The sequence below is a fragment of the Sus scrofa genome, chromosome 1 (assembly GCF_000003025.6).
Source record: "Sus scrofa isolate TJ Tabasco breed Duroc chromosome 1, Sscrofa11.1, whole genome shotgun sequence".
NCBI lineage: Eukaryota > Metazoa > Chordata > Mammalia > Artiodactyla > Suidae > Sus > Sus scrofa.
The window spans coordinates 131315210-131335999 of record NC_010443.5 but is presented as its reverse complement, the minus strand read 5'-3'; the positions used below and the strand labels follow the sequence as shown (position 1 = coordinate 131335999).

Here is a 20790-nt window from a genome sequence, read left to right as displayed (position 1 = left end):
AGCTACAGCAACTTGGGATCTGAGCCGTGTCTGCAACCTGCACCACAGCTCACAGCAATGCCGGATCCTTAACCCACTGAGCAAGGGCAGGGACCGAACCTGCAACCTCATGGTTCCTAGTCGGATTCATTAACCACTGTGCCATGACGGGAATGCCGAGAATGCGTGTATCTTTTTGAATGAAAGTTTTGTCCAGATATATGCCCAGGAGTGGGGATTTCTCAGTCATATGGTAGTTCTATATTTAGTTTTCTGAGGAACCTTCATCCTGTTTTCCATGGCGGTTGTACCAATTTACATTCCCACCAACAGTACAGAAGGGTTCCCTTTTCTTCACACCCCCTCCAGCATTAATAAATCTATTTGTAGACTTATTCATAATAGCCATTCTGACCTGTGTGAGGTAGTACCTCATTATAGTTTTGATTTGCATTTCTCTAATAATTAATGTTGTTGAACATTTTTTCATGTGCCTCTTGGCCATCCATATGTCTTTGGAGAAATGTCTATTCAGGTCTTTTGCCCATTTTTCAATTGGTTGTTTGTTGACTAGATTAAGAAGATGTGGTACACATACACAATGTAATACTACTCAGCCATAAAAAGAACTAAATAATGCCATTTAAACAGCAACATGGTTGGAATTAGAGATTCTCATAATAAGTGAAGTAAGTCAGAAAGAGACAAATACCATATGATATCACTTATATGTGGAATCTAAAATATGGCACAAATGAACCTATCAATAGAATGGAAACAAACTCATGGACATAGAGAACAGACCTGTGGTTGCCAAGAGGAATGGGGAGGGAGTGAGATGGACTGGGAGTTTGAGATTAGTAGATTCAAACTATTGCATTTGGAGTGGTAAGCAATGAGATCCTGCTGTATAGCACAGGGAACAAACCCAATCACTTGTGATGCAATATCATGGAAGATAATAGGAGAAAAAGAATGTACATATGTGTATAACTGGGTCACTTCGCTGTACAAAAGAAATTGACAGAACATTGTGAATCAACTATGAAAAAAAATCACTCAGTGTTTTTGCCTAGGCAGCTCACACTTAACTATTCCTTCCTATAAAAACTGAGAGGAATTAAGTACAGACTAACCCTAGGCCTCCAGATCTATTTTGGACCTCTAGAAAAGTGACCTCTAAGAAAGTATTTCACTCACATTCTGTAACACAGTCACAGCATCCCCTGAGGTGCTTTTGGGCTATAAAACTTTGCTCACCTAAGCTGTGTTTTTAAGAACTTCAGTGATGGCTATAAAACTTTGCTCACCTAAGCTGTGTTTTTAAGAACTTCAGTGATGGCTAAGCTGTGTTTTTAAGAACTTCAGTGATGGCTAAGCACCCAAAGTGCTTGCAGAATAGCTCAGACCAAAAAAAGAAGAGTAGGCCTTGGGAATTATTCCAAAGTTCTTTCCAGTTTAAGTTCCTTCTAGTGTAGTGTAATGACTAATTGAAAAATAATATGCATTTGTATTGAAAATTCACCTCTGCTTTCTTGGATTCATGATTTGTGATATTTTTAAAAAATTTTTGCTGCACAGTATTAACTATAATCACTATGCCATACATTAGATCTGCAGAACTTATTTATCTTATAACTGGAAGTTTGTACCCCTTTGACCAACATATTTCCCCTTTTCTCCCACCCTCTACCCTTTCCAGCTCCTGGTAACACCATTCTGTTCTCTCTGTCCACGAGTTCGGCTTCTTTCTTTCTTTCTTTCTTTCTTCTTTTTTTTTTTTTTTTTCTTTTTCAGGTGCCTAGATGCTGCATGTGGAGGTTCCCAGGCTAGGAGTCAAATCAGAGCTACAGCTGCCAGCCTACACAACAGGCACAGCAATGTGGGATCTGAGCTGAGTTGTGACCTACACCACAGCTCACAGCAGCGCCAGATCCTTAACCCACTGAGCAAGGTGAGGGATCGAACCTGTGTCCTCATGGATGCTAATCAGATTCATTTCTGCTGAGCCACCATGGGAAGTCCAGTAGTTGTTACTTTTAATTACTAAGTAATATTCCATCTTATCAATGCATCACTGTTTGTTTAGCCATCCACCAGATGAAAGATGACCAGATTGTTTCAAGTTTGGAGCTGTTAAAATTAAAGCTGCTATAAACATTTATGTACAGGTTTTTGTATAAACATAAGTTTTCATTATTTGGAATAAATACCCAAGAGTACAATTATGAGTGTATGATAGTAGCAGGTTTAGTTTTTTTAAGAAATGGCCAAAAGTTTCCAGATTGGCTGTACCACTTTACAGTCTCACCAACAATATGTGAGTGATCCAGTTTCTTCATGTTCTTGCCAGTATTTGATGTTGTCACTTTTTTATTTTAGCTCTTCTAATGGAAATTGTGATGGATAATTTTATGTGTCAGTTGGCTAGGCCAGGGTACCCAGATATTTGACCAGACATTCTTCTAGATGTTTCTGTGAAGGTATTTTTCAGATGAGATTAACATTTAAATGAGTAGCCTCACCCAATCAGTTTAAGGCTTTAACAGCAAAAGAATGGCCTCTCTGGAAGAAGAGGGGATTGCCAAGAGATGGCCTTCCAACTTGAACTACAACATCAGCTGGGTCACCAGCCTGCTGGCTTACCTTGCAGATTTTAGACTTACCAGCCTTTATGATCACACAAACTAGTCCTTTAAAATCAGTCTCAGTCTTCCTCTCTCTCTGTCTCTCTCTCTGTCTCTCTGTCTCTCTCTCTCTCTCTCTCTCTCTCTCCCCCCTCTCCCTACCCCTCCCCATATGCACACACATCTGTATCTGTGGATGTTGCATCTGGGGACTCGGGCAACCATGGATCAAAAATATTCAGAAAAAAAAATCCAGAAAGTTCCAAAAAGCAAAATTTCAATTTGCCTCATGCCACAACTGTTTACATAGCATTTGCATGGTATTTACAATACTTAATGGTATTTTCGTGCTATTACGTATTGTAAGTAATCTAGAGATTATTTAAAGTATGTGCGGAAAGATATATGGAAATCCTGGTAGATTATATGGAAATACAGCATCATTTTATATAAGGGACTTGAGCATCAGTGGATACCAAGGGATGACTGTGTGTGTGTGTGTGTGTGTGTGTGTGTGTGTGTGTGTGTGTGTGTGTATGTGTGTGTGTGTATGTGTATGTGTAGGACCCTGACTAATACAGGTGTGTTTTTCAAGGTGAGGTGGAGTGGCTACTATAAATACGGAGGTCAGGAGAGACCCCTGATAAGGTGACATTTAAGCAGAGACCTGAGAGAAACAAGGCAGTGAACTCTTTAGGTCTGAGGGAGAGGAGGACCAGAGCCAGTTTGGAGAGTAGCTGTTATTTACATGCAGTCTTAGATGTTTTTATCAGATTTGTCCAGAAAATGCTAGTAAATAGGTTAGCAAAAGAAAAGCACTGCTTGGCTGCTGGCTCCTTTCTGGTATAGAAATCATTTCCCTTAATGTAACGGAATCTGCCTTCTTTCGCCAGCTTTCCTTCAAAGAGGTTTTCATAGAATAATTTGCCTCTTAGACTCTAGACTACTGTTTCCCAACTGTAAATAGAAGTATATCCATTGAAAGCCCCGGCTTCTGGTATAATAAAAAATACGTTTGGAGTTTCCTTGTGGTGGCACAGCGGGTTACAGATCCAGCATTGTTGCTGCTCTGGCATGGATTCAGTCTCTGGCCTGGGAACTTACTTACACATTCCGTGAGCGCACCCCAAAAAACATTACTTTAACTTCGCCCGACAATAGCTATGGTTTCTCTTCAAGAGAATGGTGAACACCAAGCGAACTAGCTTTTATATTCTTGTGTACAGTGACTTCTGTTACTTTTTTACCACCCTGTTAAGTCCTTTATTTTTTTTTTTTTAATTTTTAATTTTTTTTTCTTTTAGGTATACAGAAGTTTCCAGGCCAGGGATCGAACCCGAGCCATGGCTGTGACCCGAGCTGCAGCAGTGACAATACCAGATTGTTAACCTGCTACGCTACCAGGGAGCTCCTGTTACATTCTTTCTGAAACAAGAAATTTTAATCTGCTTCATTGTAATTGAGGAAAAAGAAATTTCAAAGTGGTCTTCATCTGCAGGAAGAGCTTGGCACTCTTGGTGTTTTGAGGGTTTGGGTAATTAGTCAGTGTGGGGTCCCAGAAACCCTTGTTCTGTTGATTTACCAACTTAGGTATGATTTAGGATTCCTAGGGAAGGGAAAAGTGGCTTCCTGTGTTCACATAGCTTGTCTGTGGGCGGGGGGCTTTTTTCCTTCAGATACTGTGAATGCTTCCCTAGGTGGAAATGAAATGCTTCCTAGGTATTGATTAGCCTCCTACTGGCCCTTTACTAGCAGGGAGATGTGAGGCCTTTAAATATTTGCCTCTGTACCCCAGTAGGATGTTTTCCGTATGCTGTATAGATAGACAGAAGCTCTCAGCATTATGATTATTCTCTGCTCAGCTAACATCGTGTAGGCAAGTTTTCTAGTTGGGAAGGTAGTTTTTACTTTTATGCAGTCTTAAATATTTTACCAGATTTATTAATACAGAAAACGATTTTATTGGATTTATTCTACAGAAAATGCCAATCAATTAACTGGGACTGCAGAAGAAAAGCGAAGCTTTTTATTTATCTAGATGGTGATTTATCTTGAGATGAGTGCTATAAAAGCTTTTTCCTGCTGTGGTTGCATCCTATAAGTAATTCAGAACATGTCACATTAAATGACTGTCCCCATGGTGAGAGGGGCTCGGTAGGCCTGCATGTTTTCCTGTAGTCTCACCTTTGGGCCCTGTCTTCCCATCACTTGACCATTTGTGGTTGATTTCCACCCTTACGTTTAGGTGATGATATTTGAACTGGCTTACCACGTGCAGTTATTTCTCAGCGAGCACAACAAGCCCCCTCCCAAGTCTTTTCATGAGGAAATGCTGGAAAGGCAGGCTCAGGAGGAGCAGCGGAGGCAGTTGGAGGCCAAGCGGAAAGAGGAGCAGGAGGTGAGACCCTGGTCACCACGATAACCAGCCTGGAGGACTGCGAGTGCCTCTAGGTTTTTACTGTCCCTGCCTACGTGCTTATTGGGATTTATTTAAGTTTTGCTCAGCATTTGATCCAGGAATCATGGATTCATGTGAGAGAAAGCCCTCTGGGTAACCAGAAACTAAATACTGTGAATGGTTCTCTCCCGACAAATACCAGTGCTGTGCCTAGAACCTGTGGTCTTGGTCTTTAAAATTAAAAAAGAAGACGTCAGTTTAACCAAGCTTCTTGTGCTCTTTCTGCACTTGTAAAGCTGTTGAGGACTTCACTTGGTTTTAGAGTTTCTTCTCTTCTTCCCTCTATGGGACAAGTATCTCATGCCCAAATCAGTAGCCACGAGCAGAGACTGAACTTTTTTGGTTTTGACCATAGTAGTGACCTGAGCCACAGCAATGATAACCCTAGGTCCTTAACCTGCTGAGCCACCAGGGAACTCCTGAAATTTAACTTTTTATGTTTACTAACCATTTGTCTTTTTTCTTTAATCTACTTGCATAAGGATGTACCCTCCTGTGGTTTGTTTGTTTGTTTTCCTTTTTAGGGCCGAATGTGTGGCATATGGAAGTTCCTAGGCTAGGAATAGAATAGGAGCTGCAGCTGGCCTTCATCATAGCCACAGCAAGGCCAGATCTGAGCCACATCTGTGACCTACACCACAGCTCATGGCAACCCCGCATCCTTAACCCACTGAGGGCGGCCAGGGATAGAACCCATGTCCTCATAGGTACTAGTTGGGTTAATTACTGCTGAGCCATGACAGGAACTCCTCCTTGCTTTTCTTAGGTCCTTATTCCTGCTTCATTTTGTTCATTGTGTGCTTGTGTTAACATTGTATTTTTGGGTCCCATTCATTTTGTTAATGCTTATCTCCTATTGTGTAGACTAGCTATCATTTAGGGTTTAAAGTTCCTTGATTGATTTTAAGAAGACACATTTTTATTAGAAAATAAAGATATTTAGCTAACCATCTTACTTTGTTGTATTGCTGTAATCAGCTGTAAGTTTTTATATCTTGTATTATTTCTGTTATAGTTTTGGTAAGTCTGTTATTGGTTTTGGTATTTACCACATAAAATTTTAGGGGACTCATAAAAAACACCATTTTTCTCTACCTAAACTCAGATACGCACATGAGCAATAGCTAGATGAGCCAAATAGGTAAAGATCAAAATGTCACTTTTAGGAGTTCCCTGGTGGCCTAGTGGCTAAGGACTCTTGCTGCTGTGGCTCGGGTTTGATTCCTGGCCCGGGAACTTCTGCATGCCACAGGTCAGGGCCCCCCAACACACACAAAGAAAATGCCCTTTTTAATACTGAGAAAGCTGATTGGGGAATGCAGCTGGAGGTCTCTGGTTGGGGCCCATACCCAATAGCAGAGGGCAGCCACAAGTGCATGTCCTCTGCAGACAGGCAGACATCAAAGAGAAGGGGCTCAGTCCATGGTGGGGAGAAGTGAGAGGCTGGTGGTGTTCCTGCAGCGAAAGCTCCTCCACATGGAAACCCGAGGGGTGGGGAATAAGTGTCCCTCCCCCCACAGCTTTGACATCCATTTAAGTGGGACGCCTGTTGCATAAGATCTCTGATATTCGGGGGGTGGGGGATGCGCTGGGGTCGTGGGATGGAAATCCTATAAAATTGGATTGTGATGATCATTGTACAACTATAAATGTAATAAATTCATTGAGTAATAAAAAAAATCTCTGATAAAACTGATGTAACTACAGTTTGTACTAAAGTTCTAGATGGTCAGGTCTCTTAGGAGAGGAGGGCTTGAGTTATTGAAATGCAAAAGTTTTTTTATGATTTCAGAATTTATATGTGGTATGGCCTTCAAAGATCAGCATTTGATGGTGTTATGATTTATTTCAGCAACGTGAAATCCTTCATGAGATTCAGAGGAGGAAAGAAGAGATAAAAGAAGAGAAAAAAAGGAAAGAAATGGCTAAGCAGGTACTCTATCAGTTCTGCTCTACTCCAGGAGTTTACATTTTGCTAAATAGAACACCTTTTTCCTTCCATTGATGAAATTTGAATTATTGTGTCTTTAAAATACTTGAATGTTTGAGACATCAGGGCCCCTGTCCTTCATCCCTCATTATTCTTTTTCCCCTCCTTTGTTACTATCAGAAATAAAACTTAAAATGAAGCACTAAAAAAGCCCCCAAATATCATTCATTGTGTGTTTTAGATTCTTCAAATAGATAGCAAAATTTAGAGTTGTATATTATCTGTAGATGCCTTAGACTTATGTAACTATAGTAGTTTATCAAAAATGTCAAAGGAAAGAGGAGATTAAAGCTTTGGTAATCAACTGGAATTCTTAGTACTTGGAAAACAAAACTGTCTACTCATACTAAAGACTGAGTGGAAGCCACATGGATCTGCCTGAGATTTTTTTCTGAGATGGAAAAGGATTCAACAGAGCAGGTTTAAAAACCAGCAGTGGAAAAGCATAAAGTCCTTTTTCCTGTATTTTTCCTAAGTCCAACTCAATCAAAAATCCAGTTACACATGTTTGGGGAAATCCACAGAGAATTTTGCTCATTCTCTTTTATAAAATTATGGCATTTAATGTAAGGGAAACAATAGGGAGCAGTGGGAGGAAAGCACCGATGTACCAGTAAGTAAGCAGCACCTGGCTGAAAGCTTTGACTCTTTTACTGCCTGGCCCCGTGACCTTGACAGGGACATTCTCTGTCACTCATTTTCCCCATTCTTTAAAATGGGACAGATAATGCTTCCCTTTCTGTCTCATGTAATTATTCCCACAGGTAAATGTACTGCCGTTTGTGAACATACAAAGCTGTACACAAATTTACTACTGTTCCCACCAGCTCTCCTATCTTATGTCTGATTTGCCTTCCCATCAGCCACTCTGCTCTTTGTTTTGTTTTTTAATTATGTATGTATTTATTTATTTATTTGTCTTTTTAGGGTCACACCTGTGGCATATGGAGGTTCCCAGGCTAGGGGTCCAATTGGAGCTGTAGCTACCGGCCTACACCAGAGCCACAGCAACAGCAACACCAGATCCAAGCCGAGTCTTCGACCTATGCCACGGCTTGTGGCAACGCTGGATCCTTAACCCACTGATCAAGGCCAGGTATCAAACCTGCGTCCTCATGGATACTAGTCAGGTTCACTAACCAATGAGCCACAGCAGGAACTCCTATTTTGTTTCTTTGGGGTTGTTTGTTTTGTCTTCTTCTAGGCCCACACCCGCCGTATATAGAAGTTCCCAGGCTAGGGGTCTAATCAGAGCTGCAGCCACCAGCCTACACCATAGCCACAGCAACGCCAGATCCAAGCCGCATCTGCGACCTACACTACAGCTCATGACTCCTTAACCCACTGATCAAGGCCAAGGATTGAACCCACAACCTCATGGTTCTTAGTCGTTAACCACTGAGCCACAACAGGAACTCCCTATTTTGTTTTTTTAACAGTGTTCAAAATAGTGTAAAGTTGAAGTCAAGATAGATAAAGGAACAATGCTACTTCTATCAATAGTCAGAAGAGACTATTCAAAAAACGGAGACACCCCCCACACTCCATATATATAAAACTGATTTTTTTGACACAGGTACAAATATAATTCTGGAGAAGAGATAGACTTTTCAACAAATGGTGCTAGAACATTTTGTTTTGTTTTCCATTATGGTTTATTACAGGATATTGATGTGCTTTCTTTGAATGCCTCCTTCTGTTCATCACATGCTCTTCTAACTTTTTATGTATTCCATGATTCTAAACATTTTCATTTATAAAATTCACATTATCTTGAAACTGTTACCTGGCCTTCAGTTCTTGAACCAGTACATATTTGAACATTACATTTTTAAAAGTTGAGTTCAACTTTTATTACACCTGGAAACATTCAGCGTAAATAAAATTTGCACTCTCTACATAGGAAAAATTATGTACCATGATTGTCTTTCATTTATGACTCATGTCTAAAGTAAGTTTTACTTTTCTTTTTTCAAGGAACGTTTAGAAATAGCTAGTTTGTCAAACCAAGATCAAACCTCTAGAAAAGACCCAGGAGGAAACAGAACAGTTGCCCTGCTACACGGAGGCTCTCCTGACTTTGTAGGAAATGGTAAACATCGGACCAACTCCTCTGGAAGATCTAGGTAAGTCCTTGAGATTTCCGATCTGGAAGGATGAAAAAATGTAGAAGGATCAAAACAACTTGTAGTGAAATTTGGTGGAATTGTCACATGATAATTTTAATAACTTCCAAAGCCTATATATCTTAGTATGTTAGGTAGCAGTGTAAAATAAAATTTTCCTGGGTTTTAACACTTTCCAGGTGTCTTTCATGAAGCCATTTATGATTCATTCCCCTTTCTAATAGTTACAGCACTTTCCAGTCTTGCCTCCAGTGTATTTGATCTGACTTTTAATAATCTAATTTTCAGTCGTGATTTAAAAGCTTCTCTTCCATCGGAATCATCATACAGTCAGATTTCACACTGTGTGAGTTTTCGGCCTGTAGTGCCTACGGTCCCACCACAGGTGTGGGCAGTGCTCCAAAATGGGCACAGGTGTAGAGAATGCTTTACGAGAAGCCTCAGCTTTGCTTTTTAGGTGCCTCAGAAGCTTTTTAGGAGCCTCGCCTTTGCTGCCAGGGCTCCCCTCCCTGTTGCTACTGAGGACAGTGGGCTTCCCCATCATTGACAGTGGGTTCCTGGCTTGTTCCCTGTCATCAGAGGTCACATGAAAGATACTGTCTCTTCCTCCATATCCTCTTCCACTAGAGAATTGAGACTTCTCTTTCTATTTGCTGTGCCCCCTATGGACCAGAAAGGAATTTTAGTACAGAATCCATTTGTGAGTACGTGGGTGATTGAGTGGTATAGGTATTATAATTCAGCTTCTTTATGTATTTAAACTATTTCGTGTGAGAATCTAAGCAGCACTCAAAACCAACATTTTCTTCTATAAAAAGAAATATTTTGGGTACCAAACTAAAGGCTTATATAATCTTTTAGGTGATAGTTTGTTTATAGGAATTCAGTTCTTTCCCTAATTATCTACTTTAAAAAAGAAATCAGCTCAGAAATCATATTGATATTAACATTTGACCACCTACTGTTAAAGTGAACTAAATGTTTTCTTGAATGTGGTTTCCGGTAACAATTCCTTTTTAAAATTATAACTTCTTGCTCCAATTTAGATTATTTTTCCAACTGGGCTTCCATTAGGTAACGTAGTTTAAAGTTGTCAGAGTATTTCACTAGGAAATATGACACATTCCTTTTGTGTTAGAAACAGTGGAAATAAATCAATGCCACAAGTAAGAACATATAAAAAACAATTTTTTTTAGTTTAAACATTTTCTTTTTTGTGGCTAACTATAAAGAGTTGGCCCAAGATTAGACTTGCTTCTGAGATTGGAAATCATAAACAAATTATTCAAGAAAGAAGGGAAATTTTCTTTCTCCTTGGCATAGGTAAAACAACTTTCAAGTAGTGCTTGTGAAATGACATTTGTATGTCTTGGATAGAATGACACCTCATGAGCATTGAAGAAGAAATTGTTTTCCTCTATTGTTTGCCAAGGTTGTTGCACAAACCTGCATGGAACTCTGGCACCATGTCGGCTACTGACTAGAAAAGAATCAATCTTTCTTAAAGCATAGTTTTCATGCTTCTTTGGTTAAGAAATAAAAAGTCCTTGATATACGAGAGTACTTTATGACATACTCTTGGTTCTTTTTCTTCCTTGCAATTTACTAGTCTTTATGAGGTGGAAAGCCAAAGGAAATAAGCAGAGTGTTACATTTTACTCTTTCACTTAGTAGCTACATTTGTTAGAGTTGACAGAGATGGCCTTGTCATTAGTATTGTCAGCAGGCAGTATTCAAATTGACTCCAACTAGAAGCAATACAATCTATAACCAGATACTTAATGAGCACTTACTAAAGGCCAGACACTGTTCACAGTTATGGGGATTCAATAAACAAGATTAAGAAGGAAGCTGGTTTCATAGAACTTATATTTGAGTTGCAGGAGACTGTCCACAAGCAAACAAGAACATGTCAGATAGTGACTAGTGCTCTGCAGAGAATTTAAATAGGCTGTATTGAAGGAAGACTGGGTGGCTACTTTAGATTTGGTGTTTGAAGGCAAGGGTTGAAGGATTAGTCCTGAGTGACTAAAGGACAGTGGCTTTAGATTGGAAGGGGTACTGGCTCTGGATGACGAGGAGGAGCCAGCTGCCCAGCTGAAGAGCTGGTGCAGAAGACCCAAGGGCGGTCTGAGCTTGTCCTGCCCAGAGTTCATCAAACTGTGTAGTGAGGCTAGAATGAGCTTGTGTGGAGACCGTGGTTCCAGGGTGGGCGGGGTGTGTCACAGAGGCCTCTGTTGGCTGGGTCAGGAGTCCAGGTATAATGAGAAGCCTTTTGAGGTTCTAAACAGGAATAAAATATCATCAGATTCACTCTAGGTGAAGTTCTTCCTGGCTGCTAGTGGAGAGTAGACGGCAGGGGAGCAGCAGCAGAGGAAAGGTTTCACATCTTGTTGCTTCTCCCTCTCCCTTTCCCTCACCCTCGGTGGAGCCAAGCTCCTGCCCACCTCAGGGCCTCTGCTGATCACTCTCCCCACATGGCTGGCTCCTCCTTATCATTCAGTTCTCTCCTCACTTGTGTTCTCCCCTCAGAAACTTTCCCTGAACCCCACGCCACTCCCCTGCTTACCCACTTGTTCTCTAATTCCCTATTTATTTATTTGTTTTCCACTGTACAGCATGGGAACCAAGTTACACATGTATGTATACATACTTTTTGCTTCCATTGTTGTGTTGCAGTGTAAGTATCTAGACATAGTTCTCAATGCTACACAGCAGGATCTCATTGTAAATCCATTTCAAGAGCAATAGTTTGCATCCGTTAACCCCAGACTCCTGATCCCTCCCACTCTCTCCCTCTCCCATTTTATTAAATTTCTCTATAGCAGATACCGCTAGCTGAACTTCATGGTCATTTGTTTCCTTTTTAATGTCTTTCTCCTCTCATGAATGTGTAAAGTTCTTCAGAGCAAGGACCTCACCTGTGTTTCCCTCAGGGTTTGAAACAGTGCCTGGCAGAGACAGTACGTGCTCAGTGAACATCTAATCAAGGGAGGGGAGACGGGAAAGACAACAAAAAGGGAGAAACTGTCTTTTTGGCCCTGTAGGGTCTGCAACCTCTTTAACCAGGGTGATTCTGCTTTTCTTTTTAAGTGGGGTATGTCAAAAATCAGTATTTATTTATTTATTTAGTAAGGCTTTATTTAAAGAAAGGTTTCCAATGCTTAAAACAAGAGAAAGAGGAGTTCCCATCATGGCGTAACAGAAACAAATTCAACTAGGAACCATGAGGTTGCAGGTTCGATCCCTGGCCTTGCTCAGCAGGTCAAGGATCTGGCATTGCCATGATCTGTGGTGTAGGTCACCATCTTGGCTCGGATCTGGCATTGCTGTGGCTGTGGCATAGGCTGGCAGCCGTAGCTCCAATTGGACCCCTAGCCTGGGAACCTCCGTATGCCACGGGTGTGGCTCTAAAAAGACAAAAAGAAAAAAAAAAAAAGAGAGAGAGAGAGAAAGAGAACAGAAAGCCACTCACTGTTCTAGCAGAAAGAATTTAAAGGCCTACTACTCAAGGGTCTGGATGCCTAATTTAGTCTTCTAAAATTGAACTGTGTCTTATTCTCTGTCATTTATAAGACCTAGTTAATGTTATTTGGCAGTTTTGTTTAATACGCCCTTTATCCTTGTGTACTACCACAGCTACTTGGAAAAACTGATAACGTGGTTATCAGTACCTCTAATGACATTGCAAACCCCCTTGAACATTCTGTAATCTAGAATTAATCATTGGTGAATGACACCAGTGTTACTGCTTCTAAATACCATTTGCTTGTATTGGGATGGCTATTTCTGCTGGAGTTTGGGTTCTGTTTTACTCTTTAATGAATTAGATTCCAGAGGGTTGTTCAAACCCAATTCTGATGAGTCCAAAGTAGATAGTATCAGCCTCCTATATATACACATTTTGACGTATAAACAGGAAACATCAATGACATTGGATTTTGCTTCTTTATTTCTTCTCTTCAAACTCTTTATGACTTACTTTTAAAAAAAAATTCTTATTATTCTTGATTTACAGTGTTCTGTCAATTTCTGCTGTACTGCAAAGTGACCCAGTCATATATATATTCTTTTTTTCACATTATCTTCCATCATGTTCCATCACAAGTGATCAGATGTAGTTCCCTGGGCTATACAACAGGATCTCATTGCCTATTCACTCCAAATGCAATAGTTTGCATCTACTAACCCCAAACTCCCAGTCCATCCCACTCCCTGCCCCTCTTTCTTAGCAACCACAAGTCTGCTCTCCAAGTCCATAAGTTTTTTTCATTTCTGTAGAAAGGTTCATTTGTGCCATATTTTAGATTCCACGTATAAGTAATATCATATGGTATTTGTCTTTCTCTTTCTGACTTACTTCACTTAGTATGAGAGTCTCTAGTTGCTTCCATGCTGCTGCAAATGGCATTATTTTGTTCGTTTTTATGGCTGAGTAGTATTCCATTTCATATACGCACCACATCTTCTGAATCTGTTCATCTATTGTTGGACATTTCGGTTGTTTCCATGCCTTGGCTATTGTGAATAGTGCTGCAGTGAACATAGGGGTACATGTATCTTTTTCAGTGAAAGCTTTGTCTGGCTGGATCATATGGTAATTCTGTGTTTAGTTTTCTGAGGAACTTCCATACTGTTTTCCATAGTGGTTGTACCAATTTATACTCCCACTGACACTGTAGGAGGGTTTCCTTTTCTCCACACCCTCTCCAGCATTTATTTGTAGACTTACTAACGATGGCCATTTTCACCAGTGGGTGATTTACTTTTTATCCTTCAAAACTGTTCCTGCTCTCAAACAATCTATCCTATGTGGCATGTATCACATTTGTCATTTTCTTGACACTTTCACTTTTAAAATGATCTCTATTTTTATTTCAATCCTAATGACACATCTTTTCTTACTAGCACTCTTAACATTCTCATTGCACTTGTACCTAACAGTCATGCTGGGGTGATTAATGTTCTAAAACACCTTAAAACCAAGCATTTACAGGAGTCCCCACTGTGGCACAACAGGATTGGCAGCATCTTTGCAATGCTGGGATTCAGGTTTGATCCCCACCCCAGCACAGTGGGTTAGCAATCTGGTGTAGGTCACAACTGTGGCTCAGATCTGATCCCTGGCCTGGGAACTCCATATGCCTTGGGTTGGCCAAAAAAAGAAACAAACAAACAAAAACAAGCATTTACACACTGCAAACTAAAGAACTTAGAGGTACTAAGACTGGAATTCCTATTGTGGCTTAGCAGTAACGAACCCTACTCATATCCATGAGGATGCAGTTTCAGTCCCTGGCCTTGCTCAGTGGGTTAAAGGGTACGGCATTACCGTGAGCTGTGGTGTAAGTCACAGATGTGTCTTGGATCTGGCATTGCTGTGGCTGTGGCATAGGCCGGCAATTGCAGCTCCAATTCGACCCCTAGCCTGGGAACCTCCATATGCCACACCTGTGGCCCTAAAAAGCAAACCCCCCCAAAAAGAGGACTAGTCATTTTAGTCTTGGAGGGGGCAGAGTTTATGCGGAGATGCTTCCAGATTGTTTATAAGTCTAGCGCATGGTTCTACATCTGATCCTTTTCTCCATGAATTGCATGTGCCCCTGGTTGCACAAATAACTTGAGAAGCAGAACTTTAAACAGAGCCACCGTGTATTAGTCATTCCCTGGTGCTTAGAATATGTGGATACACATGTGGTCTGAGAAGCTCAAATCATAATAGGTCTTGCCAGTGTGGGAGGGGTGAGGGGAGGGGAAAATGTCTAGGATTGAAGGTCGGATGCCCAGTTAATAATGGGGTATTTCAGGAACTCCCACTCTAGCGCAAGGGGATGAGTGGTGCTTTGGGATCCCTGGGATGTGGGTCTGATCCCCTGCCAAGCACAGTGGGTTAAGGTTCTGGCATTGCTACAGCTGTGGCTTAGGTCATCACTGTGGCTCAGATCTGATCCCTGGTTCGGAAGTTCCATATGCCACAGGGCAGCCAAAAATGGAAAAAAATAATTTTTTTAAAATTAAAAATAATGAAATATTTCATGTGTCCAGGAGAAATTTGTTGATGACCTGAACAGTGCAGGGAAGTTGGAGAGGAGAGCTGACATTTGGGAATCAATTAGATGCAGGAGATCTAGGAGCTCAGGGAGACTTAGATGTTTTTTATGAGTCAGACCAAATGGATGACTATGCCTCCAACCAAAAGAACAGAACCAAGGGGGAAAATCAGATTGAGAGTGGGTAGGAGGGAACTGGTGGTTTTAATGACCTTGCAGGGGCATGAAGAGTAAGTAAAAGGTGCAGATGTGGAGACGGCAGATGTATAAGTTTGAAAATGAAGAACAAAGTTGGGCTGGGATTGAGGGAGAGAAGAATGGATGTGAGAGAGTGCCAAGACCAGTTCAGCAGGTGAGGGCTGAAGAATGGGTGCTGTGAAACTTAAGGAAAAAGTTAACATAAAACAAGACACAGAGACATTTATCTTAATTAAACATGGGAACTGGGGAACTCAAGGTCTCAGGGACCAAGATCCCTGCCTTAAGAAACCACACTGCTTTTATTGTGCTCTTTAGGATCATGTCAAGTGAGAAGGGGGTTTTAGGTGCAGGATATAGTTTTTTATTTTTTTATTTTATTTTATTTTATTTTTGTCTTTTTTGTCTTTTGTTGTTGTTTGTTGTTGTTGTTGTTGTTGCTATCTCTTGGGCCACTTCCGCGGCATATGGAGGTTCCCAGGCTAGGGGTTGAATCGGAGCTGTAGCCACCGGCCTTCGCCAGAGCCACAGCAACGCAGGATCCGAGCCGCATCTGCAACCTACACCACAGCTCACGGCAACGGCAACGCCGGATCCTTAACCCACTGAGCAAGGGCAGGGACCGATCCCGCGACCTCATGGTTCCTAGTTGGATTCGTTAACCACTGCGCCACGACGGGAACTCCAGTTTTTTATTATTATTATTATTTTAAAAGTCACATAGCCCATAGCTGGTTAAGCTTTTATTCTGACCTTTAGGCATTTAACAATCAGCATTGAGGAAGCTTGGCGTCAGCTATCTATGCATAGCATCTGGAGAATCACCATTGTGCTTCTGCAGACAGCCGTGCCTGGCGTGCCTATCTGCAGGAACACTGCTGCGTGCCTAGGTTTGTACCTCAGTTCTCCTTGCTAATACATATCTTGCTAACTAGACGGCTCATAAACCCCTTGGGGCCATGAGGCTCATCTTCCTCTTATTCTTTAGAGGACATATCATGCTGTGCAAACCGAGTGCCTATCTGCACAGATCCAGCATGCCTAGACCAACACATTATGTCCTCATTCAGCTGACCATGAATAACTTATGCCTTCAGGTCTTTGTTCTTAAGCTTAAGTCATTTGCCAGCACTGCAACTATTTTTCAAGCAGGAATATGCAGTAGAGTAAAGCAGGACAAGATGGAGTTTTCAGCATAGAAAATAGAAGAAAAGAGGCTAGGAAAATATTGTAGAAACATGTTTCCTGACAGGAGAGATTTCTAGGCTGAAGAGAAGGAGCCAAAATTGAGGGACAGATTGAATATACAGGACAAAGGGACTAACTGATGGACCAGGAGCCCAGAAGAGACTCCAGGGAACTAAGGACAGGGTAGCTGACCTTCCTCAGAGTCTGGAGAAAACAGAAAATGTGCCAACGCCAAGTAACTTTCTGGGTGGACCCACAGAAAGTGTGGGTTTCACTGCTTGTTGCTTTACATTCTCAGTGAAAGTGGAAGTCAAGGTCATGCTCGGAGTGAGAAGGCTGCTTCCCAGAGACCTGTCCATGTGCCTTATCAAAACATTTCTTACCCCTGTCCAATCCTGACATTCTTGAAGCAAGCTCTCTCCCTTGCTTCATCCCTGCAACCTCCCTCCCTATTTATTCATCATTTTGCATTATCATCTAGCTTCCCAGCTATTGCTTCACACTCAGGAGAAAAAAGGCAGAAAAGGAGAAAAAGAGGGCAAAGGGTTGGGCTTTGAAGGTTTTGAAGAAGTCATGAAGGGGAGTGGCAAAGAGTATCTACAAAGACAAGAAAGAATGAATGGACATTCAGTAGTGGGGAACCCAGCTGGAGACCAGGAATTTGTAGTGCTCCAAACTCTCATTTGGCAGTTTTCTCCAGATGTGCATATGCATGACATGTGGGGTCAATATGAGATTGAGCAAAATCACTGCTATAGAACTTCTGTGATGATGAAAGTGTTCTCAATCAATGCAGCCCAGTATGGCAGCCACCAGCTATTGGGACTGTGGTATATAGGCATACCTCAGAGATGTTGTACGAACAGACCACCACAATAAAGTGAGCATAACAATAAAACGAGTCATGAATTTTTGGCTTCCCAGTGCATATAAATTTTGTTACTGTAGTCTTTTAGGTATGCAATAGCATCCCTTTAAAAAAAAAAACAAAAAAAAACAGTGTACATAACTTAAAAATACTTATTGCTGAAAAACGCTAAACATCATCTGAGCCTTCAGTGAGTCATAGTTGTAACCGATCACAGATCACCAGAACAAATATAATAATAGTGAAAAAGCTTAAAATAGTGCAAGAATTACCAAAATGTGACAAGAGACATGAAGTAACCAAATGTTGTTGGAAAAATGGCACTCATAGCCTTGCTTAATGCAACATTGCTCCAGACCTTCAATTTGTAAAAAACGAACAAACTGACAATGTAGCGTCTGTAAAGTGCAATAAAATGAGGTATCTCTGGGAGTTCCTGTTGTGGCACAGTGGTTAACCTATCCGACTAGGAACCATGAGGTTGTGGGTGTGATCCCTGGCCTTGCTTAGTGGGTTGGGGATCCAGCGTTGCTGTGAGCTGTGGTGTAGGTTGCAGACGCGGCTCAGATCCCCGTGTTGCTGTGGCTCTGGTATAGGCTGATGGTTACAGCTCCAATTAGACCCCTAGCTAGGAATCTCCATATGCCGCAGGAACGGCCCTAGAAAAGGCAAAAAGACAAAAAAAAAAAAAAAAAAGCGGTATCTCTGTTCTTAAATGCGCCTACTGCAGTTTATTTTATTTTTTGTCTTTTTAGGGCCACACCTGCGGCATATGGAGGTTCACAGGCTAGGGGTCTAATCAGAGCTGTAGCTGCCAGCCTACACCATAGCCACAGCAATGCCAGATCTGAGCTGCATCTGTGACCTACACCACAGCTCACGGCTCCTTAACCCACTGAGCTAGGCCAGGGATCGAACCCGAAACTTCATGGTTCCTAGTTGGATTTGTTTCCGCTGTGCCACAACAGGAACTCCAAAGAACTGAATTTTTAATTGCATTTAGTTTGAATTGAATTTAAGTAGCCGCATGTGGCTACTGGCTACCATGTTAGACACATAGATCTGGAGATGGGATTTGCAGAGTCCAGGAGGAGAAGACTGAGTGGGGAATGGTGGTGGAGGCGGGGGAGTTGGGTAACTTTCCCAACCTTCAGCTCAGTTTCCAATAGAGTCAGATGTTGGACACAGAATGGGCTAGTAAGCAGGAGAAAATGGAGGGGTAAGAATTTTCTATGTCAGTCTTAAATTAAAGAAAAAATAATCATTGTCCAAATTTATTTTTAAGGCGAGAACGTCAATATTCTATGTGTAGTAGTGAAGATTCTCCTGGCTCTTGTGAAATCCTGTATTTCTCTGTTGGTAGTACTGATCAGCTCATGGTGCACAAAGGGAAATGTATTGGTGAGTAAACTAGCTAAACTCATGTAAGTTATTCTAATGACAAAAGTTAATCATGAAGAGTTCCCTTGTGGCACAGCAGGTTAAGGATTCGTCATTGTCACTACAGTGGCTTGGGTCACTGCTGTGGCACAGGTTGGATCCCTGGCTCCAAGAACTTCCACAGGTGCAGCCCCCCAAAAAAGAAAGTTAATCATGAGAACAGGTTAGAGTAGACACTGTGTTGTCTAGACCAGCACAGTCCAAGGAAGACTCTTTACTCTGATAGTCATTCTAGCTTCTGTTACTGATGACACTCAGCTTTTACCTTCTGTAAGGTGGAAATAAAAACTCAGGCTCTTGGAAAGATTGTTAGCAGAAAGATACTTTAAAATTTGTCATTGTTAGAATTAACCACACTTTTCAAAACCAAAATGGTTGAAATATTAGGACTCAGTAGAATTTTACATCATGTGCATCTATTGCTGATACAATATGTGTAACAAAAGGAGTTCTAATGCCTGTGAACTTTAATGGTCAGGTCTCATTTTATTAATTTGTTATCCACGTGCATAGCATTTTCCTCCTTGGCATGCTGTAACTGACCAGGAAAACCACTTTGTTTTCTGTGTGTTTTATTTAGTAGTTTAGCCATCTTATTCAGCAGATGGCCATTTGAAGTGTTTACATTAAAATCAAGTTTTCAGTATCTACTCCCTTTGCCCTAGATGTACAGCAATTTTTATCAGTCACACAGATCATTTGCATATGGTAAATTTGACAACTAAGTTTAATTTCCATTCCCATGAATATTCTTAGCAGAGCGAACAGTAGCCAAATTATCTAAACTGAGTTTGCTTTCTTTTGGTGTCTTTTCTCCTTCCTCTTTGGGGAGATATAAATAAATAGGGGAGTTGCCAGAGAGAGGGCAGCAGGTGGAGGAAGAAGAAACCAGGTATCTGAAGAGTGATCTGGACACAACTTTGGCTGATTGAGGTAGCTGGTAGCAGGTTTCCACAGATGCACAGAGCTTATACTATTCAGACACAGTGACCATTTGGGCTGGTTCAAAACCTTGGTAGAAATGATTGCTTTTAGTCCTGAGACTGTCCTTGACTCTGAGGCATTTCTTTTTTTTTTCTTTTTTTGCTTTTTAGGACTGTGGAGGTTCCCAGGCTAGGGATCCAATCAGAGCTGCAGCTGCCAGCCTATGCCATAGCCACAACAGTGCCAGATCTGAGCCGCATCTGCAACCTATACCACAGCTCAGGGCAACCCCGATCCTTAACCCACTGAATGAGGCCAGGGATCGAAGCTGCAACCTCATGGTTACTAGTTGGATTTGTTTCCTCTGAGCCACGATGGGAACTCCTCTAAGGCATTTCTAACTCGTGAATTGGCAGCATAAAACGCAATAACTTTTAATAACCTAGGGACATCAGGAAGGCAAATTAATTCAACAGCTTAATACCTTACCTTGGTCTCCTAGTCTCATTGGTGCTCATTAGGCAGATTCACCTTTGTTAATACCCTCATTAGGAGACACATTTGCAGTCTGAACTTTTTTTTAAAAAAAATAAAACCACCAAGTAAATTATTTGTTTTCTCACAGCAGGTCTAGTTTTTAAAATATGTCCTAATTTTCTAAGAAATGCTTTTGTAAAAGATCAGCTCATTAATATTTGCTTTTCAATTTAATGCTGTTAGAAATAGAGGAAATCAAGACCTTCCCCATATATATTAAAGCACTATAGAGGCTTCTGTGTAAATGATTTCTGTTAGCATATAGTAGAGCATCAGTCTCTGAGCTCCTTTAAACATGTTTTCCTTCAGCCTCACTGCAGTGTGTTCTTTTGTCTCCATCACACAAAAGCACCGAGAGGAGGGTGGCAGTGATAAATTGTAATACAAAATAAAATCCCCACCAGC

The 20790-nt window shown here is 41.2% G+C and overlaps 1 protein-coding gene across 11 annotated transcripts in view; it reads left to right on the top strand.

The window, feature by feature from the left end:
• The window catches only part of EIF2AK4 (eukaryotic translation initiation factor 2 alpha kinase 4), a 110423-nt gene that overhangs the window by 19241 nt on the left and 70392 nt on the right, over positions 1–20790 (top strand). For 6 of the 11 annotated variants that reach the window (XR_002345551.1, XR_002345552.1, XR_002345543.1 and 3 more), the window contains exons 4-7: positions 4852–5004; positions 6917–6997; positions 9032–9180; positions 18770–18885. Coding sequence is in view for 3 of the 11 variants with exons in the window: in XM_021097886.1 (XP_020953545.1) it covers positions 4852–5004; positions 6917–6997; positions 9032–9180; positions 18770–18885 (499 nt within the window). In the remaining 8 variants the exon portion in view is untranslated. Of the gene's footprint in view, positions 1–4851; positions 5005–6916; positions 6998–9031; positions 9181–16187; positions 16319–18769; positions 18886–20790 lie in introns of those variants that run through there. The other 5 variants (XR_002345554.1, XR_002345555.1, XR_002345549.1 and 2 more) reach the window with 3 other exon arrangements.